The sequence below is a fragment of the Thermobia domestica genome, chromosome 7 (assembly GCF_964235325.1).
Source record: "Thermobia domestica chromosome 7, izTheDome1.hap1.1, whole genome shotgun sequence".
In the NCBI taxonomy this organism is placed as follows: Eukaryota; Metazoa; Arthropoda; class Insecta; order Zygentoma; family Lepismatidae; genus Thermobia; species Thermobia domestica.
The window spans coordinates 158,602,327-158,624,560 of NC_137460.1; the positions used below are offsets into that span (position 1 = coordinate 158,602,327).

General features: G+C 33.3%; 1 protein-coding gene across 1 annotated transcript in view; it reads right to left on the reverse strand.

Annotated features, from left to right (window-relative positions):
* LOC145690531 (sodium-dependent proline transporter-like) overlaps positions 1–22,234 on the reverse strand; it is a 527,499-nt gene that overhangs the window by 213,867 nt on the left and 291,398 nt on the right. Inside the window, exon 3 of the mRNA XM_081765492.1 lies at positions 340–636. Within this exon, the coding sequence (XP_081621618.1) occupies positions 340–636 (297 nt within the window). The remainder of the gene's footprint in view (positions 1–339; positions 637–22,234) is intronic.

Below are 22,234 nucleotides of genomic sequence, written 5' to 3' on the forward strand. Positions count from 1 at the left end.
ATTATAAGGATTATGTACGTTTCCGTGAATTTCAGAATACTGGCAAGGAGTTGTAAAATATTTAACCTGTTGCCATTCGATTGGTTATAATGCACTTATTATTAGTCCTGTAAGTTTTTCTCCCATAGCATAAACTAGAATATCTTTTTCAGACCAGTTTTAATGGTCTGATCTCTATAAATAGTTCAAATGAAAAACAGAGTATTTTGGGTATTCGAAGAAACACTTGAATTATAATACAGTGAAATTGTGAAAAAAATATAGTCAGAAAAAGGTTCAGAACTTCTGTCGCTCATCGTAGGTAGCTAATTGGTAAAATGTAAGAAAGTATGCACTTACCGCCTCCATTCTGATACGCGAGGTAGGGAAATCGCCAGACATTGCCAATTCCCACGGAGAGCCCCACGCAGGACAGTAGAAACTCCCAGCGACTGCCCCAGTTGCCTCTTTCTGCCACCGATGCCAACGACGGGCGTCTAATAGCAGCGTCGATCCCGCCGTACACAGATTCTCGTCGAGCGACGATGTGGGCCGAAAATCGTCTCTGTCTCTCCACAGGTCTATGCCGTTCCCTCCCCTCTCGAAGTGACCCACCACGCGGGGCTCTTGGCGTTCGAGGAGGCGAAGTGATGCTTGCTGGAAAGGAAAAGAAAATACAATATTAAAGTATGAAATTGAACTAAAATATCAAGATGCTTGTTTGAGAAGAAAGATGCCATATTTGATATTATTGTAAAGTGAATTTACAGGCAATTTTCAACCTGTAGCTGTCTGTAGCATATGTTATTTTATGAATAGTATGTGCTTAATGGATGGAAAGTGTCACTGTTAGGAAAAGACAAACAGCAATGAGTAAGATCTGTTCGTTAATAGTGTATTTTGCTGCATATCTTTGAGTTTAACGTCTCACGATTATGTCCTTTAGGCTAAGGGAGATGGATGATTAAGGTGAATGATGATGATTGGTGGAATGAGAGTGGGAAAAAGCGGGAGTGCCCGAAGAAAATCCACAGTCTCGATGCTCACCACCATAAATTTACATGACTGGGAATTGAACCACGGACCCTACGCATCAGAGGTAAGCGATCTAGCACTGATCCACCGTGACCCCTTATTTTGCTACACATACAGTATATGAATAAATAATCTCTTTCAGCAAAATTAAATCTGTCAACCACTATTGGCAGATCTCAGTAAGTCACACTGCTTTTGTGCAGCATCAAATCAGGTTTGCAAATTCGTTTTTCTCCATTTTCTTGAGAACTTTGTACGAGGCTTTACTTTCACTCATGTAATTTTATTTAGCTCAATACGATCTATCGATTGCTACATGTCTCATCTTTGGACATTTTTTTCTTTTTGTTAAACGCTAATATTAATCAACTTACTAACACGTTAGGAACAGTTATACCGAATTTTTTTCTATTTTATCCTTCCTTTTCCCCCCTTCAACAGAATGGAAAGAGCAAAACAGACACATTATTTTAAATGCAACCTGGTGATATCCATGCTGAATCAAGCTGCATATCGTTTTCCTTTTCAGAAAAGAAATGTGACAATGGACGATCAAGTGTACAGCGCGCTAATTAGATACTCTCTCTCTCACACACACACACAATAGTTTTGCTTGCTCAGTGACGTTTAAAACAGGGTTTTAGGTGTTCTTTTTACTGGAAATGTGCTATTGCTGCCTCGGCATAGAGAAATCTTTGATTCTTCTTCTTCTTCTTTTTTTCTTCCAATCCTGATTTAACTCTTAAGTGAGGAAAATTGATCCCTAATTTCACCAAAAATACATTGTTCTATGATAACCATATCCTTCTATCTATCTATCTATCTATCTATCTATCTATCTATCTATCTATCTATCTATCTATCTATCTATCTATCTATCTATCTATCTATCTATCTATCTATCTATCTATATCTATATCTATATATCTATATCTATATCTATATCTATATCTATCTATCTATCTATCTATCTATATATATATATATATATATATATATATATATATATATATATATATATATTGTAGAATTCTTTCGGACAATTCTACTTCCATGAGAAGTACGTTACTGTTCGGTATGGTTTATATGCTGAGCATGGTATCACGTAATTCTTACTTAAATAGTGCTTCTTCGTAACAAAGTGACTAACGCCTGTCTTGGCTGTTCACGTGGCCATAGATTTGATTCTCTATACGGGTGCTTACTTGGGATACATATCCAAGTATTGGTTTGCCTTATATAGCCTCGGTGATGCAAAGGAACGTTAAATTCCAATCAATCAAGTCTACTTATGGGATGGGCGGTTTTGAATCAAAAGACAACACAATATGAAAGCTCATACACTTCCGTTTCCAAATTATCTTGAAATAGACTCATATTTTGAATTTTACGTCCGGCAGATGATTTTTTAAAAAACCTTCCCATGGGGACAGCTGATGAGTGAAGTCACCTCATGACAGATTCCAATATCTTAATAGAAATATAGTCGGTTTACATCAGAATGTTTTTCAGTTCAATGATTGTGCGATCGACTTTGTTCATTAACAAAATCACTCTAATGAATGAATAATAATCAGACAGCGATATCGAAAACATACACACAAAAACGATTTTGCTTGAGATCTGGTGATTAAAACACAGTATAATCGATGTTCATATAGCCATTACTTAACTTTTATATAACCTATATTTTGTATGATTGTAATTTTGTCAAGTAAGATCTTTATAGATGTGATCTTGAAATCTAAAGCATTTTATGAAAATCTCTCAGATTTTTTTTTTTGTAATCTATTCAGCGTCTCAAGAATAGATTTCATCTTCTCCATTAACGTGTCATTCAAACCGGAAATGGTTGAAATTAGCTATTTCCTCTTTCAAAGTTTTTTTTTTTGGGTCGAAGAACAAAAACGATAATAGTGACAGATTCGATTCCATATCTCAAGGAAGCATATCGTCACCATCCGCAATACTGTGCTAAAACCAGAACTTGTGGAAATTTACTACTATTTCCGGTTTTAATACTGATTTTCATAGAGCAAGAACGGAAATATCGACATGTTGTCTTTAGCAATCGATTTGGCATCCCAAGAATATTTCATACCTTAGGTTAACTCTCTATACAAAGCAGAAGTAGTAGAAGTCAACCATTTCTAGTTTCAATGTTTATCGCCACAGAACGAAAAAAATAGAGAAGGATAAGTCTTTTATTTTATTTTATTTTATTGCAATCGATTCAACGTCTCAACAGAACATATCATGACTACCTAAAATACTCAACTAAAACCGAAGCTGTTGAAATTTACTAGTATTTTCGGTTTTCCATAGAGAAAAAAAAATGATATCGAGAAGCGTTTTTTTTTTCAATCGATTCAGAGTCCTAAGAATAGAGTTTGTCTTCTCCAATGACCCGCTCCTCAAACAGGAAGTTCTAGAAATAAACCATTTCTGGTTTCAGCATTCATCGCTATAGAACAGAATAGGTAGCAACAAGCGTTTCTTTGCAATCGGTTCAGCGTCTCAAAAGAACATGCTATCACCAGCTCCAAAACTCTACCAAAACCGAAAATGGTTCAAATTTACTACTACTTCCGTTTCCAATACTTATTTCCATAGAGCAACAACGGTAGAGGATATCAGAAAACGGTTTTTGACATAGATTCATCGCCACAATATGAGTTTTGTCTCGACTTTTGTCTATCCGTTGAAATAAAAAAGATAGTGAAAATCTACGTTTATTAGATTATAACATGGATAACTTAATGAATATAACGGAAATAGTTAGCTACAAGTAGATTTTTGATATGTATTCAGTACTAAGAATATATTTCATCTCTGATTTTATTCTTTTTGATTGCAACCAGACGTGATTGACATCGATTATATTACCTCTTCCGGTTCAAACGTTAATCCCCATGGAGGGAAAGTACTAAGAGATAGCGAGCAATGGCTTTTTGATATTAATTCAGCGTCCAAGGAACAGAGCCTATCTTTGATCTTATTACTCTATTGCAACTAGCAGTTATAGATGTACTACTTCAAGTGTGAATATTGCATTCCCATTGTTTGGAAGTCTACCGTAATTATACATTGTGAAACGAAATTCACTTGTTTCTAAAATTATGATATATTAAAAATTACTTATCCATGAAAATCTTAAATGTGGCTACCAGTTTCTGAGTGTTGAGCATGATTGAACTCCAAAAACCCAAATCAAAGAGGAAAATTATCTTTAAAGATTTTATTTTAGATCCGCAAGATTACTTCTAGCTCATTGGAAGAATAAAATGTTTCGGATTCGCGAGGAGGCACGTCACTTGTAATCTAGTAAGGTGATTTCATTTCTTAAGCTCGCTGATCCACTTTTCTCCTTCTTTTTCTTTAACCCTCCATTATTATCGTCTTCCACTTTGTTTCACCCTTCTTTTTTGCTTCCTTGTTTTGCTATTCTCTTTCAATTGCCTAAACCATTCGTTAAGGTTATCCGTAACAAATACGTACATGAAGTTTCTTCTTTCTGAAAAGATTGAATCTATTTCTCAATTTCGGACATTCAATTCTCTCTTTCAAAACATGTTTACAGCTTAGAAGTAGTGATCGAAGAGTTCAGTATCGTTTCGAAAATTAGCTAGTTAATAATAATAATAATAATAAAATTCTTTTATGTGATCTTATCCTTATGTTTATACTTACCTATTTATTTCAGTATACGTTATATGATATGCGGAATATAGATCCATCTATGACTTGCAATTATGGAAAAATAATAAAATTGTAGTGAAAAAATGTGCTTCATAATAATTGTTTACTTATGTTGATCTTTTATGAATTGGGTTGGTGCAATTGAAGTCTCCGACTGACGTATGCCACTCTCAAAACCAAAACAAAAGAAAGATATAACACTTTATTTTTACGAGAGGGGCAAAGGAAAAATATACCTAGGTGTTCCAATATAATTTATTTAAAAAACAATGATATAGGGTATTTTACAGAAGTCTTTTAATACTGAGTCCTATTAATGATTGAAGTTTCTCATAATCTCTTCGAACTGGGAGGTACTGATTCTTAGAAGTGAAGTTAAATACTTATTTCTCAATTTCTCATACAACACCTGTTCGATCCCAGCTCGCGCCAAGTGAACTTTGTGATGGACAAACACTGTGTGGGTGGTTTCCTCGGGGTTCTCCTATTTCCTCCCACTTTCTTCATTCCATCATTTCATTCGTTTCTCATCATCCTATCTGGCATAACCGTGGGAAGCAAAAGTCAAAGATTTCATTTCATTTTCTAATACAACTCCTTCGAAGTAACCATATTGTAATATGACTAAAGCATTTTGGTGAAGGGCGATTAATATTTTATTGGTTTTGGCTTCAATATTTTGTAAACCTTGTTATATTGAATGCAAATAAAATTCAATCCCCAGTCTGGTGCTGTAGGTCATTCACACATGCAAAGAAATCAAGGAAATCTCATAATTTAAAAACTATGTCCAGTTAAAACATTCTTTTAAATAGGAAATATAAAAATATGTTACGTAGCAATGTATCAAGGAAATAATATCACTTTCCTATCTTCAAGCCAAGCGAGAGGTACCGGGATCGGTACCCGGCGCCTCCACCATAACATATGCCAACATATTGGACCGAGAATCCGGACGTTGACATTTACAATTTTATCCACACATAACTCAATGTATTAATAACCATAATAGCATGGGGGCAATTTGAAGAGTTTTCTCATAATAAACTTAACCATTAAATTTTAGGTAGAGCAAATAATTAGTTAAGATGGATGAATTAGATTGTAGAAATAAAAGTAGAGATATCAGATCAGAATATTACCCAAATCTGGTGCTGAGGCCTTACGATAAAAGTTATAATAGCTGTCATAATGAATTTTGAAGATAGGATAAGAATTAACTAATTTTGTGACAAAGTCGAATGTAGTAACAAAGTGTGATATCAAATAGCAACCAGCATTGCACTCACCCAGACTTTGACGAGTGAAGATTTTAGAGATGTCAATCCTTCTAGTCAGACGGTCACTTCAGAACTCTCCCTAGTTCCCTACTCTTTTTCGTCCACCTACCTTTTCTTCCTAGTTTTGGTAAGTAACCAATTTGGGTTATTTATCACAAAATCGTATTGTTTCCTTCAAGCTTCCAGAACATGTATACTTATACCAAGATTCTCTTCACTTAATAGAAAAAGATCAGTGCCATTGGATTTCTTTCTTGTTTCTATGCTATACTAATCAAATGTCGATCTTACCTAAAGCGAAATGTTTATCAAACTTATTGTTTCATAATTCTACAGAATTTTGTGAAATGCAAACTAAAGAAATAAATGCTAAGTTTATTTTCAAGCGTACTTCTTTGGGAATAATTCTCTCCACTAATGTAAATGGTCACCTAATTAAAAGGATACACGGAAAACCAGCCTATAGCAGTGTCAACGTCTATCATGGAAATGCTTCATTTTTCGTGTACGAAGATTTTGAATCCATAACAATAGCCGATCAAATTCTTGATTCACGACGCACTTTAAATTTAACTCACAAAATGTTAATGCCTAACATCACTTATCCCCCATTTTCTCCTCATATGGATACTTTTTCGAATAAGTTGGAATCTTTAGCGCAGCAAATAGAAAATATAACTGTAAATGCCTACACTCCATCTTTACAAATTTCTAATGACCCAATGTCATTGCTATTAATAATATCTATTACAAGTGCTGTACTGTCACCTCTCACTATCATATTTTTATCTATAAAATTATTTAAAATTAATAGGGAGATATCGAATATAAACACGAAATTACATTTACATAATGAAGAAACTTTAAATGATTTTAAGCACGTGCAAACGAATAGTGTATGAAAGGTTTCCTTATACGAAAAATATTATTGCAACATGATGATAGAAACCTAGATTATATATTACTGAAGTAATCAAATAATAGTCATAACATGATTTGCAAAGCAAATCCAAAGACAGACTATTATTTTCTTTGAAAGAAAAAAATCCAGTTTTGAATATCAATTTCTTGCAAAGCGAGACGAAGACATCAAACTGGACACACACACACACACAAAAAAAGGTACACATAAAGGTATTCGCAAAGCGAATTTTTGGAAGTGTGTATGCGCATATGAAACAAACATATATTGTGTCTTATGTAATTATAAATCTATTCATTAAACTCCCATACTAAAATTATATAGTATTTTCTTCTGTTTTCCTTTATAGGCAAATAATCAACATGAACTTCGCCATATTCTATATAATTATATTCACTGTCATTTCTATCTTAATTTTCCTTATGTTAGCCATTGTTATTTACTTTCAATGCAGAAAATCTTCAGAAAATGTAATTCAACAGCCACAACAAAAATTTGTTCTATTCAAATCCCATCTTTACCTCAACTAGACCCTGTATATGATGATATCTACTTCGAAAATGAACAAAATCAAAACATTCCTAATTTCTCTTCAGATGATATCTCTCTGCGCGTTCATGGTTTAAATTACATAGTTACTTATTCCAACTATACTTCAAATATTTCTCCTTAAGTCGAATTTGTGTCGTGTCAATCAAACCAGCATGCATGTACTCTAAGACATCCCCACAGTTTTGAAATTACAAATCACCAACCATTGACTTTAAAGAATATATTCAAGACGGCTATGTCGACATACCATATGCTAATAAATAATCATTCTTTACATCAAGACGATATTAACTACTAAATTCCATCAATATATTTTCCATGGACACTAAAATTTCAACAAGTGCAAAGGAAGAGGACACTTCTGGATTCCTGCCATATCCACTGGAAATAGGATGAACCAGGAAATACTCGTCTGAGCCCCCCTAGCGTGATTTCCCCTCCCCCCAAGTCTATATGTGTAAGCGAACTGTGATAAGTGATTGTGTGAAATAATGTCGTATCAATAGTGAAAATGTTATATATATAATTATGTAAAATAGTGTGGTGATTTTAGTGCAATTTAATTTTTAGTAAAAAGAAAAGTGAGAGTGAATTCACGAATAATTTTGGTGATGGATGTAATTATGATTATCTTCATGATTACTTATATACACATATATACATATATTCACAATTATTTAGTGTAGTGCAGTTGCGAACATCAGTGAAAATTCACATAACATACAATCAGTGTTTATATAAAAAAAACGAGTGAATTTTGTTTTTATATAATGATATAAATAATTACTTACCAATATATCAGCGAACAAATCTTAAAAACAAATACAATTCACTCCATCACAGAACACAAACAATGTAAAACTGACCTATACTCTGTTTTGCTGTGTGGAGATTTTTTTTCTACATGTGACATTGCAAGGACGCATGCATATTCTTGTGACTGTATTACTGACCTTGTAATATGCAAACGTAATCATAACGACTTCTTTTCTATGCTTGATATGATTATCTTGGACTAAGCAGTGTTTTATAACTCATTCATTTCAGCTTGATACAAACTGATTTTTATTTTAACAAAACGTTTGATACATATATTCAATTATTTATGGTTTGGTGTTACTTTGATTTTAAATATTTATATCGACATCGGAGATGCCGAATATCCAAGCGGGGAGGAATGTAATATGACTAAAGCATTTTGGTGAAGGGCGATTAATATTTTATTGGTTTTGGCTTCAATATTTTGTAAACCTTGTTATATTAAATGCAAATAAAATTCAATCCCCAGTCTGGTGCTGTAGGTCATTCACACATGCAAAGAAATCAAGGAAATCTCATAATAATTTAAAAACTATGTCCAGTTAAAACATTCTTTTAAATAGGAAATATAAAAATATGTTACGTAGCAATGTATCAAGGAAATAATAACACTTCCTACTTCACGTTATTCACGTCACTCTAAAAATGTAATGGTAAGCGGAAGAAATGACGCTACCAAAACTAGGAAGAAAAGGTAGGTGGACGAAAAAGAGTAGGGAACTAGGGAGAGTTCTGAAGTGACCGTCTGACTAGAAGGATCGACATCTCTAAAATCTTCACTCGTCAAAGTCTGGGTGAGTACAATGCTGGTTGCTATTTGATATCACACTTTATTATTCGACTTTGTCACAAAATTAGTTAATTCTTATCCTATCTTCAAAATTCATTATGACAGCTATTATAACTTTTATCGTAAGGCCTCAGCACCAGATTTGGGTAATATTCTGATCTGATATCTCTACTTTTATTTCTACAATCTAATTCATCCATCTTAACTAATTATTTGCTCTACCTAAAATTTAATGGTTAAGTTTATTATGAAAAAACTCTTCAAATTGCCCCCATGCTATTATGGTTATTAATACATTGAGTTATGTGTGGATAAAATTGTATATGTCAACGTCCGGATTCTCGGTCCAATATGTTGGCATATGTTAATATTCATAATTTTCATTCGTCAGTAGAGAACATTTGCGGGCTAGATAGAACTTTTCTAAAAAATTTCATCTGTTCACAGCCGAAGTTTCCTCATCATTGACCTAGCCAACCAAAGAAGTTTCCGGCTGAAGCAACACACTTTTCTCATAGCTCAACCAACAATTGGAATCCATGAGGAAGCAACTCTGGAGTCTTCAAAGCGATGAAATGCCCAATCGCAAGTAGCACCTTCCAGTCATCAGGGAAGATCTTCTCTGCCAAGAAGTGGTGGTCTGTGAAGAAGAAGTCAGAAGAATAAGGTGGGTGAGAGAGAGTTTCATACTGCAATTCATAGTCTCCATCATCCTTTGAGTGACATGCTGAAGTGCATTGTTGTGAAACATGATGACACAATGTCTGTTTCATGTTATTTCTCGAAACGTTTACAGCACTGATCTGTATTTTGTCTTTATTTTCATTGTTGTTTTCAATGATGATATCCAATTTAGCGCATTTGATTTACAAAAACATAACTTTCACTTCGGTTGTCAATACTGTTCATCAAGTGAAGTTCATCAATAGATGGGCAGGTGTCCTCCTCTCTCTAGTTGCTTCGTGCAAAGTTTCGTTTCTCTGTCTCTTTTGGTTTCTCCGTTATCACGGTTGGACATTCTAAATTATATTGTAATGTGGAAACGTCATTTTATTAATTTGTCGTTAAGACATGTCATTGGTTAACGTTCTCTTAGAGAGCTGCTATTTCACTAATGCGTGTTCACGATCACACACGGAGTACATTTCGCGGGTGTGTGTGTCGTAACACGAAATTACCTTGTATAAGGGATACCCCTATATATATAGTCATTGTCAAAAATCTGGGCACACTATTGACTTTTTTTTTCAAAATTTTTCAAACAAAAGACAGTGCGTCCATAAAAAGAACATGTTTATTTGACTCGTTTTTGAACATAAATGATGTTATTCATATGAGGATACAAAAATTCATGGCCTTGTTGACATCGAAACAAATTTATTGAAAGCTGCTTAGCATGTTATGCTTGATGATGTTTTAACGACACCTAGTAGCATGTGAAATGTTGTCAGTAATTGTCTCTTTACTTCAACGAACAGTTGTGCATGCGCTATTAAATCGTATCGTAATATGAGTAAAATTGGATCCAAATCTGTGACATACGATCTTACTGCTTTCCTTCACTTGAAAGTGTGATTCGAATAGTGTGAAGAACATGCAAATACTATGAAATGCGGAAATGAAACTGTTAACTAAGAGTCGAAGCACGTGTTCAAGAGGTTATTTGGAGAAAAGAGAGTCATTCTTTGCGAAAACTTGCTCAGTGATTAGGCGGAGCAGTGTGCCGGGTTCTCGAAAGTGTCCCGACTTACAAAGTGTGTAAGTACTACATGGAAACGTATTGATCGTTCGAAAATAACAACTTCTCTTAAGGACAAGTTCACAGGAAAAACAGGCAAGTGGAATAGATGTTAACCGCTTCGGAAGAACCAGCAGAAGTGTGGAAGAGCCATTTCCAATCGGTATCAAAGAGAACGCTTGCTCAGCGTCTTCAGTTCTGTGGTCTTGGGGATAGGATTCCAGTAAAAAAAAAAAAAATCATTCCTTCAAGCAGGAAACATTACTCCAAGGCTAAAAAAATAAACAAAGACTGGAACAATGAATGATGGAAAAGGGTACTCTAGACCCACAAATCTATATTCAAACTTTTCGTCTTACAATGCTAGTAGTTTATGCGTCGTTGTCCCGAAGAGCGCTTTTATCCCCATAGTGTATTACCCACACCAAGGTACAGAGAAGGTAACGTTACTGTTTGGAGATGCATTACAGACTACTAAATTAATAATTTATTTCGAATTGATGAAGTAATGGGACAAAAACATGTTTCTCAATGTCTAGATGATGCATAGAATTCCATCAGGAATGCGGATTTGGGTCGCACAACTTTGAAAAAGTTACATAAATTAATCAGACAAATGCCTGGAAGTTGTAATGCTTTTATCAATACTAAAGATCGGCATTTTTTGAACTCAAATATATTCAATAAATTTGTCTCACGTCAGTGGAAACAAGATCATATTTTTCAATTTCTTTATATGAGCACTAATGTTTGAAACAAGTCCAACAACTTAGGTTTTATATGAATATATTTCTGTTTCTCTCTCTCTCTCTCTTTTTAAATTCTGAAAAACCAGTAGTGTGCTCAGACTTTTGACAATGACTGTATATATTAAAACCAAGATAAAATAAAAATACAACGATTTTATTAATAAGTTAATACTTGTACTCAATACTGTATAGTGCATATGTTAGTAGTTTATTTGCTGCAGCCCAAGGAATAGGTACTCAAACTAAGATTTTGTTGACAGAAAGGGAAACATTTATCATATGTTTAAAGGTCAAGAATCCTCTTATATCGAGGGTAATGAATTTCAACCCCTCACAGCTGTAATAAAAATTGTTTCGCTACTTTTTTTAGTGTGTGTGTGCCGTGGAATATCGAATGTTCCAGAATTTTTTGTTTGGTGTGAGTTGATTTCATTTCGGAACGTCAGCTTGAATTTAAGGTAAAAAAGACACTATTTTTTACAAGTTGATGTATTTGAAGTGCAGATGTAACAGCCTCCTTTTTGTCATTGTTCAAAATTTATTTTTATTTAGTAAGAGTAGAATATGTTCAGATTTTTGTATGTTATAGATAGATCTTATGCTGATATTTTGGACTTTTTGCATTGATATTGCTAAGGATTTTGTAATAGCTGGTTCATATACAGAGTCACAATAATCGAATAGCAGTGTATTGTTTAATTAATTTTCAGTATTTTTATTTGAATATAATTAAAAGTTTTTTAGTATTAATTTTACAATATATAAATGAAATAGCAATATTCTTTGTAGACGTCAGAGGGTTACATCAGCCTTGGACCAGAAAATAAACAACTTTTAGTGAAAGAATCTGACGTCTACAAAGAATATTGCTATTGTATGTATATTTTTTACAACTGATACTAAAATGTTTTAACTATACTCAAATAAAAATACTGAAATTAAACATTACAGTAGAAAAATGAGCCTCTGTCATTTGTATTTAAGAGTTCATTATATTTCATTATATTAATAGTAGAGGGATTAATAATGATGTATTAGTTACAGTAGATATGTGTTGCTTCCAATTTAACTTCTCATCTACTAATAATACATTTTTTTTGTGGGTAAGTAGCTTGAAAGCGTGTTTTGAATTGGTCTGTGTATATTAAATTGCTCATTTTGCAATTTTCTGATTTTCTCTAGTTTCTATGATAGCAAATAAGCATTTACTTACATTTATTTTCAAGGAATTGAATAAGTATCAGTCACTGAATGTTTCTGAATTCTCATTTACGAGGACGGCACTGTATAATGCATGCCTTGGAGATGTGGATAAGCAGAGTTGTGTGTCGTCCGCATTTAGATGTATTTTAACGTGAGCCTTCGATAAGTCTGCTGTATATAGATAAAACAGCAGGGTTCACAGTATTGACCCTTGCGGGACTCCACTTTGAAGACTAATTGAATTTGATATTGCACATTTTGGGTATCTAAATATTACTCTTTGTTGCCTGCCTAAAAGATATGACCTGAACCATTGAATAATGTTAGGGAAAAAGTTATAGTATTTCATTTTAGCTAAGAGTAAGTCGTGATGAACAGTATCTAGTGCTTATGTAAGATCCAGTAATATCAGAAATGGTATATGATTCTCATTTGAAGCTCGGCAAATATCATCGGTGATATGAAGTAGGGATGTGATAGTGCTAGTTAACCGAGAACCCTAAATCTCTTCCACATCTTCTTCGAGCACAGATTATTACTACTGAAATTTTGTGTAAAGTTGTCTCTCTCTCTCCTGCCTTCACTGTAGTGAAATTACGTATATTTCAGAGAACATCGGTTCAGAATTGAGATACGCGCGATTTTTAAAATATTATTAATAGTCTAACATTATCAGTTAACCACGGACTTTTACTTTTGGTAATTGTCGCAGAAAGAATTAGATCGTATTTGTCAAAAGTTTTAATAACGGTAAGTTTTCAATCAATTTCCAATATGTGCTTTTTTTATATCACGAGTAAATTTGCAAAGATCAAAGTAGTTTAATCGCAATATGTGATTATTTTCCTTTGTTCTTTGGTGACCAGTGTTGGGTAAGTTACTTGTGAAAATGTAACGCGTTACAAGTTACTTTACTTTCCCTTAAAATGTAACGCGTTAGTAACGCGTTACTTGCCTCAAAAATGTAATTGTTACCCTACTTCGAAAGTAGCGCGTTACTTTTAAGTCCAAAACTTTGAATATGTAAAAAAAAAAAAAAAAAAAACTTATTACTTCATTTTTTCGTATTATTATTATTATTATTATTATTATTATTATTATTATTATTATTATTATTATTATTATTATTATTATTATTATTGCACATTCCCATTTTCCCCAATCATCGTAAATATTTAGAACTATAGGTTGATAATTGTAGTGTTGCTATATCCTTTCATGTGGACAGTTACTTTATTGGAAATTTGATGGCTTCGCTGACTTCATAAACATAATATCGCACGTTCTAAATCTCTTTATGTAGATGCAAGAACAAATTCTTACTTGACAGCTATACGAACATTTTCATAAAATGTAACACTGAATAAAATGCCATACTGCGTTAGAAAAAAAGAACTGCTTATTATTATTCTGCAAAATTATTTATAGCATTGTTATGTACAAATAAAAATACAGAATATAGAGCAACATTGCACTATAACTAATAAAATAATACATGAACTGGGGGTGAATCCAAACTTGCCAGTAACTCTAAAATCGATACATGCTTTTTAAAGCTAGTTGCTCTAAACTCTATAATCAACTGGACTCTAGGATACGTAAACTGAACTGAAAGAACTCCTATATTACATACAGGGGTACCATCAACAAACTATTTTCTAGTAATATGATAGGGCTTCTCATGAGAACACAGTTTATTCATATTGACCCTTTACTGTATATCGTTAATTATGCACCCTGGCTGTTGATAAATATATATCGCTTCACTTCAGACCAGGGATAAAAGGGGAACGCGCGTGGACGCCGACCCTCTACTTTCAGAAAATATCTGTAGCGTCACCCCACTTTCTAAAGAAATATCAATTGGCAAAGATTGGCACGGGGACGGCGTGACGTCATGCGTCCCCTTACCTTTTCAGATCCACTTTTACCCCTGCTTCAGACACTTTACTTTTAAATTCTATCCACCATCATCCTCAGCTTTTAAGAAAGGTATTCTTTCAAATATTCGTCCTACAAAATATTTTCGTTCTAGACCTTTATAAAAACAACACCAACCAAAGTAAAATAGACCACAATTGCACTTGTAGTTCACTCGATGAATGTATTGATTTGGAGCCGTCAAAATCTATGACATAATCTTACAGGTGCTTGCAATCAGTACATGTGATTTTCCTGAGGTTGTACTCATCTTCCAAAAACAGCAAGTGGCACTACGATCTGTTTCTCTATATGTCGGTGACTGACTGTCGGTCACTGACATAATTCATGCTCCATTGCACCATTCTGAGAAATTCACTTACAAGAAAGAAACATTTCTTTCCGAAAAAATATATATACATATATTGTAATTACTTATTCGAAATGTAATGCAAAAAAGGTAACGCAAATTAGGTATGTTACTTAAAAATTTGTAACGTGTTACCATTACAGTTACTTTTGGAAAAATGTAACGCGTTACTAGGAAACGTTACTCAAAAAGTAACGCGTTACTTGCGTTACGTTACTTCCCAAGACTGTTGGTGACTTTTCTAATTGTAAACACATAAATGCTGAAGAATGATCCGAACTATCGATTGATACTTTTGCTCCTCTGCAACGTAATATATTGGTGTTACTAGTAGTAAATACATCTAATATCATTTCAGTTGTCTCCATGATTCATATCACTTGAAGTAATAGCTGAAAGCTACCAAACATGGAACATAAATAAGCTGTGTCTGCATTTCAAGGTGTAAGGAAATTGCAATTCAGATCCCTTATGATGAACAAATTGTCAGTCATAAAACATATATTCGCGATCGCCACTTTGAGCATCCACCAATTTAATGTACTGAACTCTGATGGCCTATATAAGCTACACGTACCTTATTTAACTGAATTGGCGTTAATTTTGAAACATACGTAGTCAATTTCATTTTTGTGTGAAATGTCGATATTCAGCAATTTCATATTTAGATTATTACGAATCGCGATTAGTCATTGCAATTAGACTGCAACTCCTCCTCTCTGCCTGTCGATCCGACCATTTCTCAATAGATGATAATGATCTATTTCTATAACATGAACTTACTGTACTATCGAGTGATTCCGTCGGGATCATATATATTTTTTTTTTTTTCATTGGCCAAGATTCATAATTCATCCATTTTCGGAGCAAGGAAACTAACATTTACTTGTGCAATGCTAAACGTCGTTGATTTGTTGCTTGATGGTCCAGACAATATTAATGATTCGTTAATGTTGTTTGTGACAGCTCCCTATTACACATGACTTTCTATCCATAAAATGATTAATCTACTGAATGTTGCATAAGAAGTTATATGAATTGAGTATGCGGGTAACTCGGTAAATAGTGTAACACATAATAATACTTAGCTTAAAACATTGTAATATCTTACCCTGACCTACAGCAATCAAACAACCATTTAAGATATAACTTACGAGTTTCTTTGTACAACTATATTAGCGGGAAAACTCGAAGATAGACACTTCCTAAATATTACACATACATGACGTATACTATATATTATTTATTCCTTCCTTCAGAGACTCGGAAAATTGTTTCATTATTTCTTTTTGAAAATATTCTATATTCAAATCATACAGGGTATATTTTTACGTTTTGTAGCAGGTTAAAAAGTATTATATTTGTTTCAGTACTAGTATGTAATTGCAAATTTCTTTGACACTCTCGGTCAAAAGAGTTCTTAATTTCATCAATTCAGTTACTTTGTATTCCATTGCTTTTTTGTTTTGGTTTATGTAATTCCACATTTCATTATTATGCACTATAATCTAGACATGATGTTTTCACAGAAAATAGAACCGAGAATTACACCCAATGGAGATAAGAGTGCTTACTATTCAACTAATAATAATAATAATAATAATAATAATAATAATAATAATAATAATAATAATAATAATAATAATAATAATAATAATAATAATAATAAGCTTTGCAAGAATAACCGAACTTGCTAAAGCTCTATCTAATACAAGAATTTTAGATTCACGCTGGCATAGATTTATTTTATTATAATTTGAATCCAACGGATATGTAAATCCAAAAAAGTACCTCAATCACGCTGTATCATAGAAAATACGAATGAAGTATCTGCGGAAAAATCCAGTTGGAAAAGGTGAACATGGAAGAAGAAACAAAATGAACAGCTAGTCATTGACAAACAATGGCAAATCCATGAAGAAAAGAATGCAGTAAAGCAAGATAAATAAAGAAAGGTTAAAAAAAATGTTCGCAAAACTTCTTTAAAAGTATTTTCTTGAAAGAAGTGCTGCCGTCGTCGACGAAGTTTCTAGAAAATAAAATTCCTCCAAATACTGTACTGAAAATAAGAGAGATTTGAAAGTTAAAAGAATACAACTCCTGAGGAAGAAACTGGAAGAAAAGTTGTTTGGAAACTCAATACCTACAGTATTTGTATGGAAAGGAGCGTAGGCTGTAGAAACAAAGGCTAAGGACAAATCAATAATTAAGGCTCCTATAAAAGTGTCAAAGAGAATAACATCTTTAAAATAATGTGACATGGAAGCTGTCATAAAACCAACAATGTATTTCATGTGCCGGCATTTTCTAATATCAATAATACGAAATAGAGTTAAGCAGTTTAAGAAGGTAGTAACTTTAGTTCACAATAGACTTTACGGTTTTATAGGATTCACTTATGTACAAAAGTGTATCAAAAAATAACGTAAATTTGTCTTTAAAATCCAGACTTTTTTGTGTATATAATTAATGGTTTTGGATGTTGCAGATACCGAGGCGAGGGAAGTTTGACGGCAATTACAGCCTTTTACGTCAACCCGTCTGGTACGTAGAGCAATTTAAAGATGTCGCATCGACTTGAACATTACTCCAAGGAAGTGTCGCGCGATGTTATTCGTTTCTATGGGCCAAAGGACGGAAATCAACTTACATTCATCGAGAATTGATGACCTATAGTGAGTGCTATGCCGCAAAAGATAATATGTGTGGTGGTGCTCATTCACAAATGGTAGAACTGTGACAGGTGATGACAGGAGTGACTGACGAGCAATCTTCATCATCAAAAGAAATGTGTGTGATGTCGATGTGATGTTTCGTGAAGTCAGAAGAGTGAGGTTGGATGACATTGCAGATTCATTGCAAATCTCATATGGTTCAGTAAGGAGTATTTCATGACCAACTTCAGTAAAGTATGTCTCTCTGGGTGCCAAAGACGTGAGTGAGGACCAAAAACACCTTCGAGTGGCATTTCCATGATCCACCTCACATGATATGCCCACAAAGGAAAGTCATTCCTTCATTGTCATAATGGGCAATGAAATCCCAATACCCATATGGACACCAGAATTAAATGCCAGAGAATGACATGAAAACATCCATAATCACTGCCGGCCAAGACCACAACATCTACCAATAAAACAATGGCTACTATATGTTGGAACCGTCAGGGTGTTATTTATGTTGAATTTCTGGCAAAGAATACGAGCAGTACGGCAGATATGTATTGTCAAACCATGGACGGACTGGAAGCAGCCATACATCAAAAACGAAAATGGACACTACGAGAGAGGATGTGTTACTGCACGATAACGCATGAGCACATGCAGCCCAACGGACTCATACCCACATCATGAGTTTCAACTGGGAAATTCTTGACCATTCTTTGTATGGCCCTGATTTAGCCTTTTCCGACTATCATTTGTTTAGACTCCTAAAGGAACCTCACCGAATGCAGTGTTTCAGTACATTGAAAGAAGCACAATAGGCTACAATTACCTGGTTAGAGAACTTGGAGCAATGTTTCTTTGCAAAGGACATGGACAATTTTGTGTCACGTTGAAATGTTTGTTTGGACCGGTATGATCCATACATCAAATGTTAGTGTGCTACCATGTGTCAAACATGATACATTTTCAGATCTTTATCTTTGCACATTTTTCAGTAAATCGAACATTCACCCTTGTATATTGTAAAATTCATATTTACTATTTGATACACATTTGTATATTGTAAAATTCACGCTTATGCTCAAGCGTTTCTTATGTAAGATATGAATTTCGTAAACATACATCTTACTTCATTTTTTTTCACAGTCAAAACGCATTAAGAATTTATTAACAGATGAGAAAAAATAAAGCAACAACCAACTTTTAAATTTTTCAAGAACGAGCACTTATTTGCTACGTCTGGACATTTCTGGCTGTTTGCAGGGCCAGGAAAATTAAAGTGAAACAAGTTCTATGACGTGATTTGCAAATTAAGTGTATCGGTGATTATAAGCATGCTTAAGTCCAGGCTGCAATACCTATAGCCTTCAGTGTGATAAAATGTGGCCTTCTCGGTCTATTGTAAAAAAAAAAAGTACTAAATCATATAAGAAAAATGAAATACACGAGAAACGTATTCTGAAAAAGTAAATGAATGATAAATGTTGTTACTTTATATTCTTAACATATTATAGTATTATACATTTTGATTTGAATTATTAATGTAACTAATAACTGTAAAATAACTGCAAAAATTAGGTATATTTTAAAGTATTACATGGAGCCTTCCTGAGAAATGGCATTGCCAATGTGAAATTGAAACTGAAAAAGGCTTTATTCAAGCGGGCGAGGTTCAGCATATTGCTGCTCTGCCACCACCCTTTTCAAGGAAATACATTGTTATACAAAAACAAAAACAAACAAACAAACAACAAAAAAAAAAAAACAATCAATTGAGTACAAAAGATACGGTGATATACAACAAAAATTAGAGGTATACATTAAGATGATAAAAAAAAAAGAAACGAAAAAGTGGTACTTTTAACAAAACACACACACACACAAATACTACAAGTGAAGAACAAAAAACATACAAATACAAACATGAAAACGAACACAGACAGATCAATAACAGAGACAAAATAATATATGCTTGTCGTTGACAATGCGGGTAGAGGGAAGGTGATGAAATATTTCTACAATGCATGATTATTAATGCATTAATAATCCACACCATAGACTCAAGCAAAGCACTGCAGCATTTTCTGTATTAGCTCCAAGGTCATGGAATGCTCTACCAAATGTGGTAAAAGAAGCTAAAACTGTCGATACCTTGAAGAAAATGGTAAAATGTATTTACTCAGCCAACAAAATTTAACTTCAGGTACCCATGATTTGCATTCTACCACTTCAAACACGTAAATGAAACCAGAATTGGCTTGCAACATTTTTCGGAAAGAAATACAGAATTGAATCCTTGAAGTGTACATTTAATGACATATTGCATTACAAATCTTTGTAAGTTTTAATAACTTGATTCACAAATTACTCGCATTTGGAATCTTTTCTATTTCGGAAGTTTCTAATGTGGAAGTTTCGTTTTACTTTGTTGCAACGTACCCATGCTCGTTTGTCTTTATCTGTTAGGTATGCATCAAACATTCGATTTGTTTGAAGGTGTCGAATCCGAACACCCAATCTTTAATTTTAGCATCTGATAGTAGACGGAATTTGTGAAAAAGATATACAAACCCTCTGCCTTTTGAAACAATAGCATTTGCACAAATGTTGTTTAATTAGGCCCAGTTTGATATGAAGGATTAAAGAAATTTGTCTTCACAAAATAACATATTTTCCAACTGAATTTTAAACTTCTGCCATGACACTACTTACTTGCAAACAAACTGAATAAATACAAAAAAAAAAAAAAAAAAAAAAGAGAGAGAGAGAGAGAACTCATAGAAATAATGTACTCTTATACTAAGTTTGTATCTCCGAAGAATCATAATAAATCAATTTACATTCATATAAATCCATGCTTTCTCACTATGACTTTGAATTTAACATTCTACACTATTGAAATAGTAATACCAACACCTGAAAATGTTAGAAATTCAAAAGTAATAATGCCATTTATTTATACAATACCTTTTTGTCTCAAATACATATTATACATTTGTATTATACATTATATACAAATACATATTATTATACAATACATATTTAAAGTACTGTAAAATATATCTGGCAGCGAAATTCTGATTTCAAATTTGAATTTATAGCTGTAAATTCCTTTAGAGTTACTAATTTTTATCCCAGAAATAAAAGCTTTCTAACATACCGTTATTTGTCCAATGAGATTACGTTGTAGTTAACTGCTCTTTTTCAATGTTATCGTTTGGTAAACATCATTTAATATGGTATCGTTTACAGAAAAGAAGTTTAGGGTTAAATCTACAGAATTCGGATTAATAAAGGAACATAATTTTAATGTTAGTTTTGTAAAATTTAATAAGTTTATTTAAAGACTGCTTTCTGTACAAGAAATTATATTAAAGTGACAATAGGTGACAGTTGAAAACAACATTATCAACATTCCTTCCTGTGGAATGACAAATGTATCTGGAAGATTTCTAGCAAGCAAAACAGCGTCTGGACTAGAAACCACAACTTAACAAGATGAATTGAACAAGTGACAAGAAAAACAGTTGAAATTAGTTCTGAATTTTAAATGTTTCGCTTCAAAGTAAACAAAGATAGTTATGTAACTCTTAAATCAATAAATAAAGCCGACTTTTAGTTCATCTACTTGGTTCTAAAGTTAGTTCTCACACTTGTCTTTTGTAAATATTTCACTCTTTATAGGGCTGTATATTTCTTAATATATGTTGAATTCGAGTTTACAACAACGATTCTCTATAGATGTTTTGTCTACTTTACAAGATGATGATAGTTTCTATTATTCTCTAACAAATATTTTTAAAAAGTAGCTGAAACAGACGCAAAATATTAGAATAAGAAAATTGTTCGTATTATGTTAATAGTCTACAGAAACAAAAGATTAAAACATATATCCATGAACTATTGGGTCGATGCATAAGTTCGTGAGGTTCTTATATTTTATATTTTATTTTTATTCCGCTGTTCTGTTAATTCAAATACAAATACAACATAGACACAACATTAACATATTCTACGAGTGTAACAATACATTCCATACATTTTACTGTCATTCACATTAACTCACAATCACTCAGTGATGTATTCACCTCCGCTTTCTTTGTTCCACCAAACACCAACATTATTTTATGTGGATGGGCACCATCCTTGGCACGGGGAGATGCTTTTTTCACTTTCAGCACCAAAGCTATACAAGATGAGATTTGCTAGTTAAAATGGTATCCGTCCCATTGCTGAAGTTTGTATTAGAGGCAAGCACCCCGACAGGAAGCAAAATTAACACTACGCTTATAGAAACCATTCGCTTTAGGAGCTCGGCCAAGAGAAGGCCTTTAGACTTCCAAACTATGCTATGCATAAGTATCGAAGTCTTATGGAAAAGCGATGTCCGTCTGTCAACAAATTTCAGAGCAAAACGGCAAGAGATATGGAAAAATGTTTTCAGGAATCGATTAATCGTAATAAAATAAGTCTCACCTCTTTGTTAACTCTGTATTCAAACTGAGAGTGGTA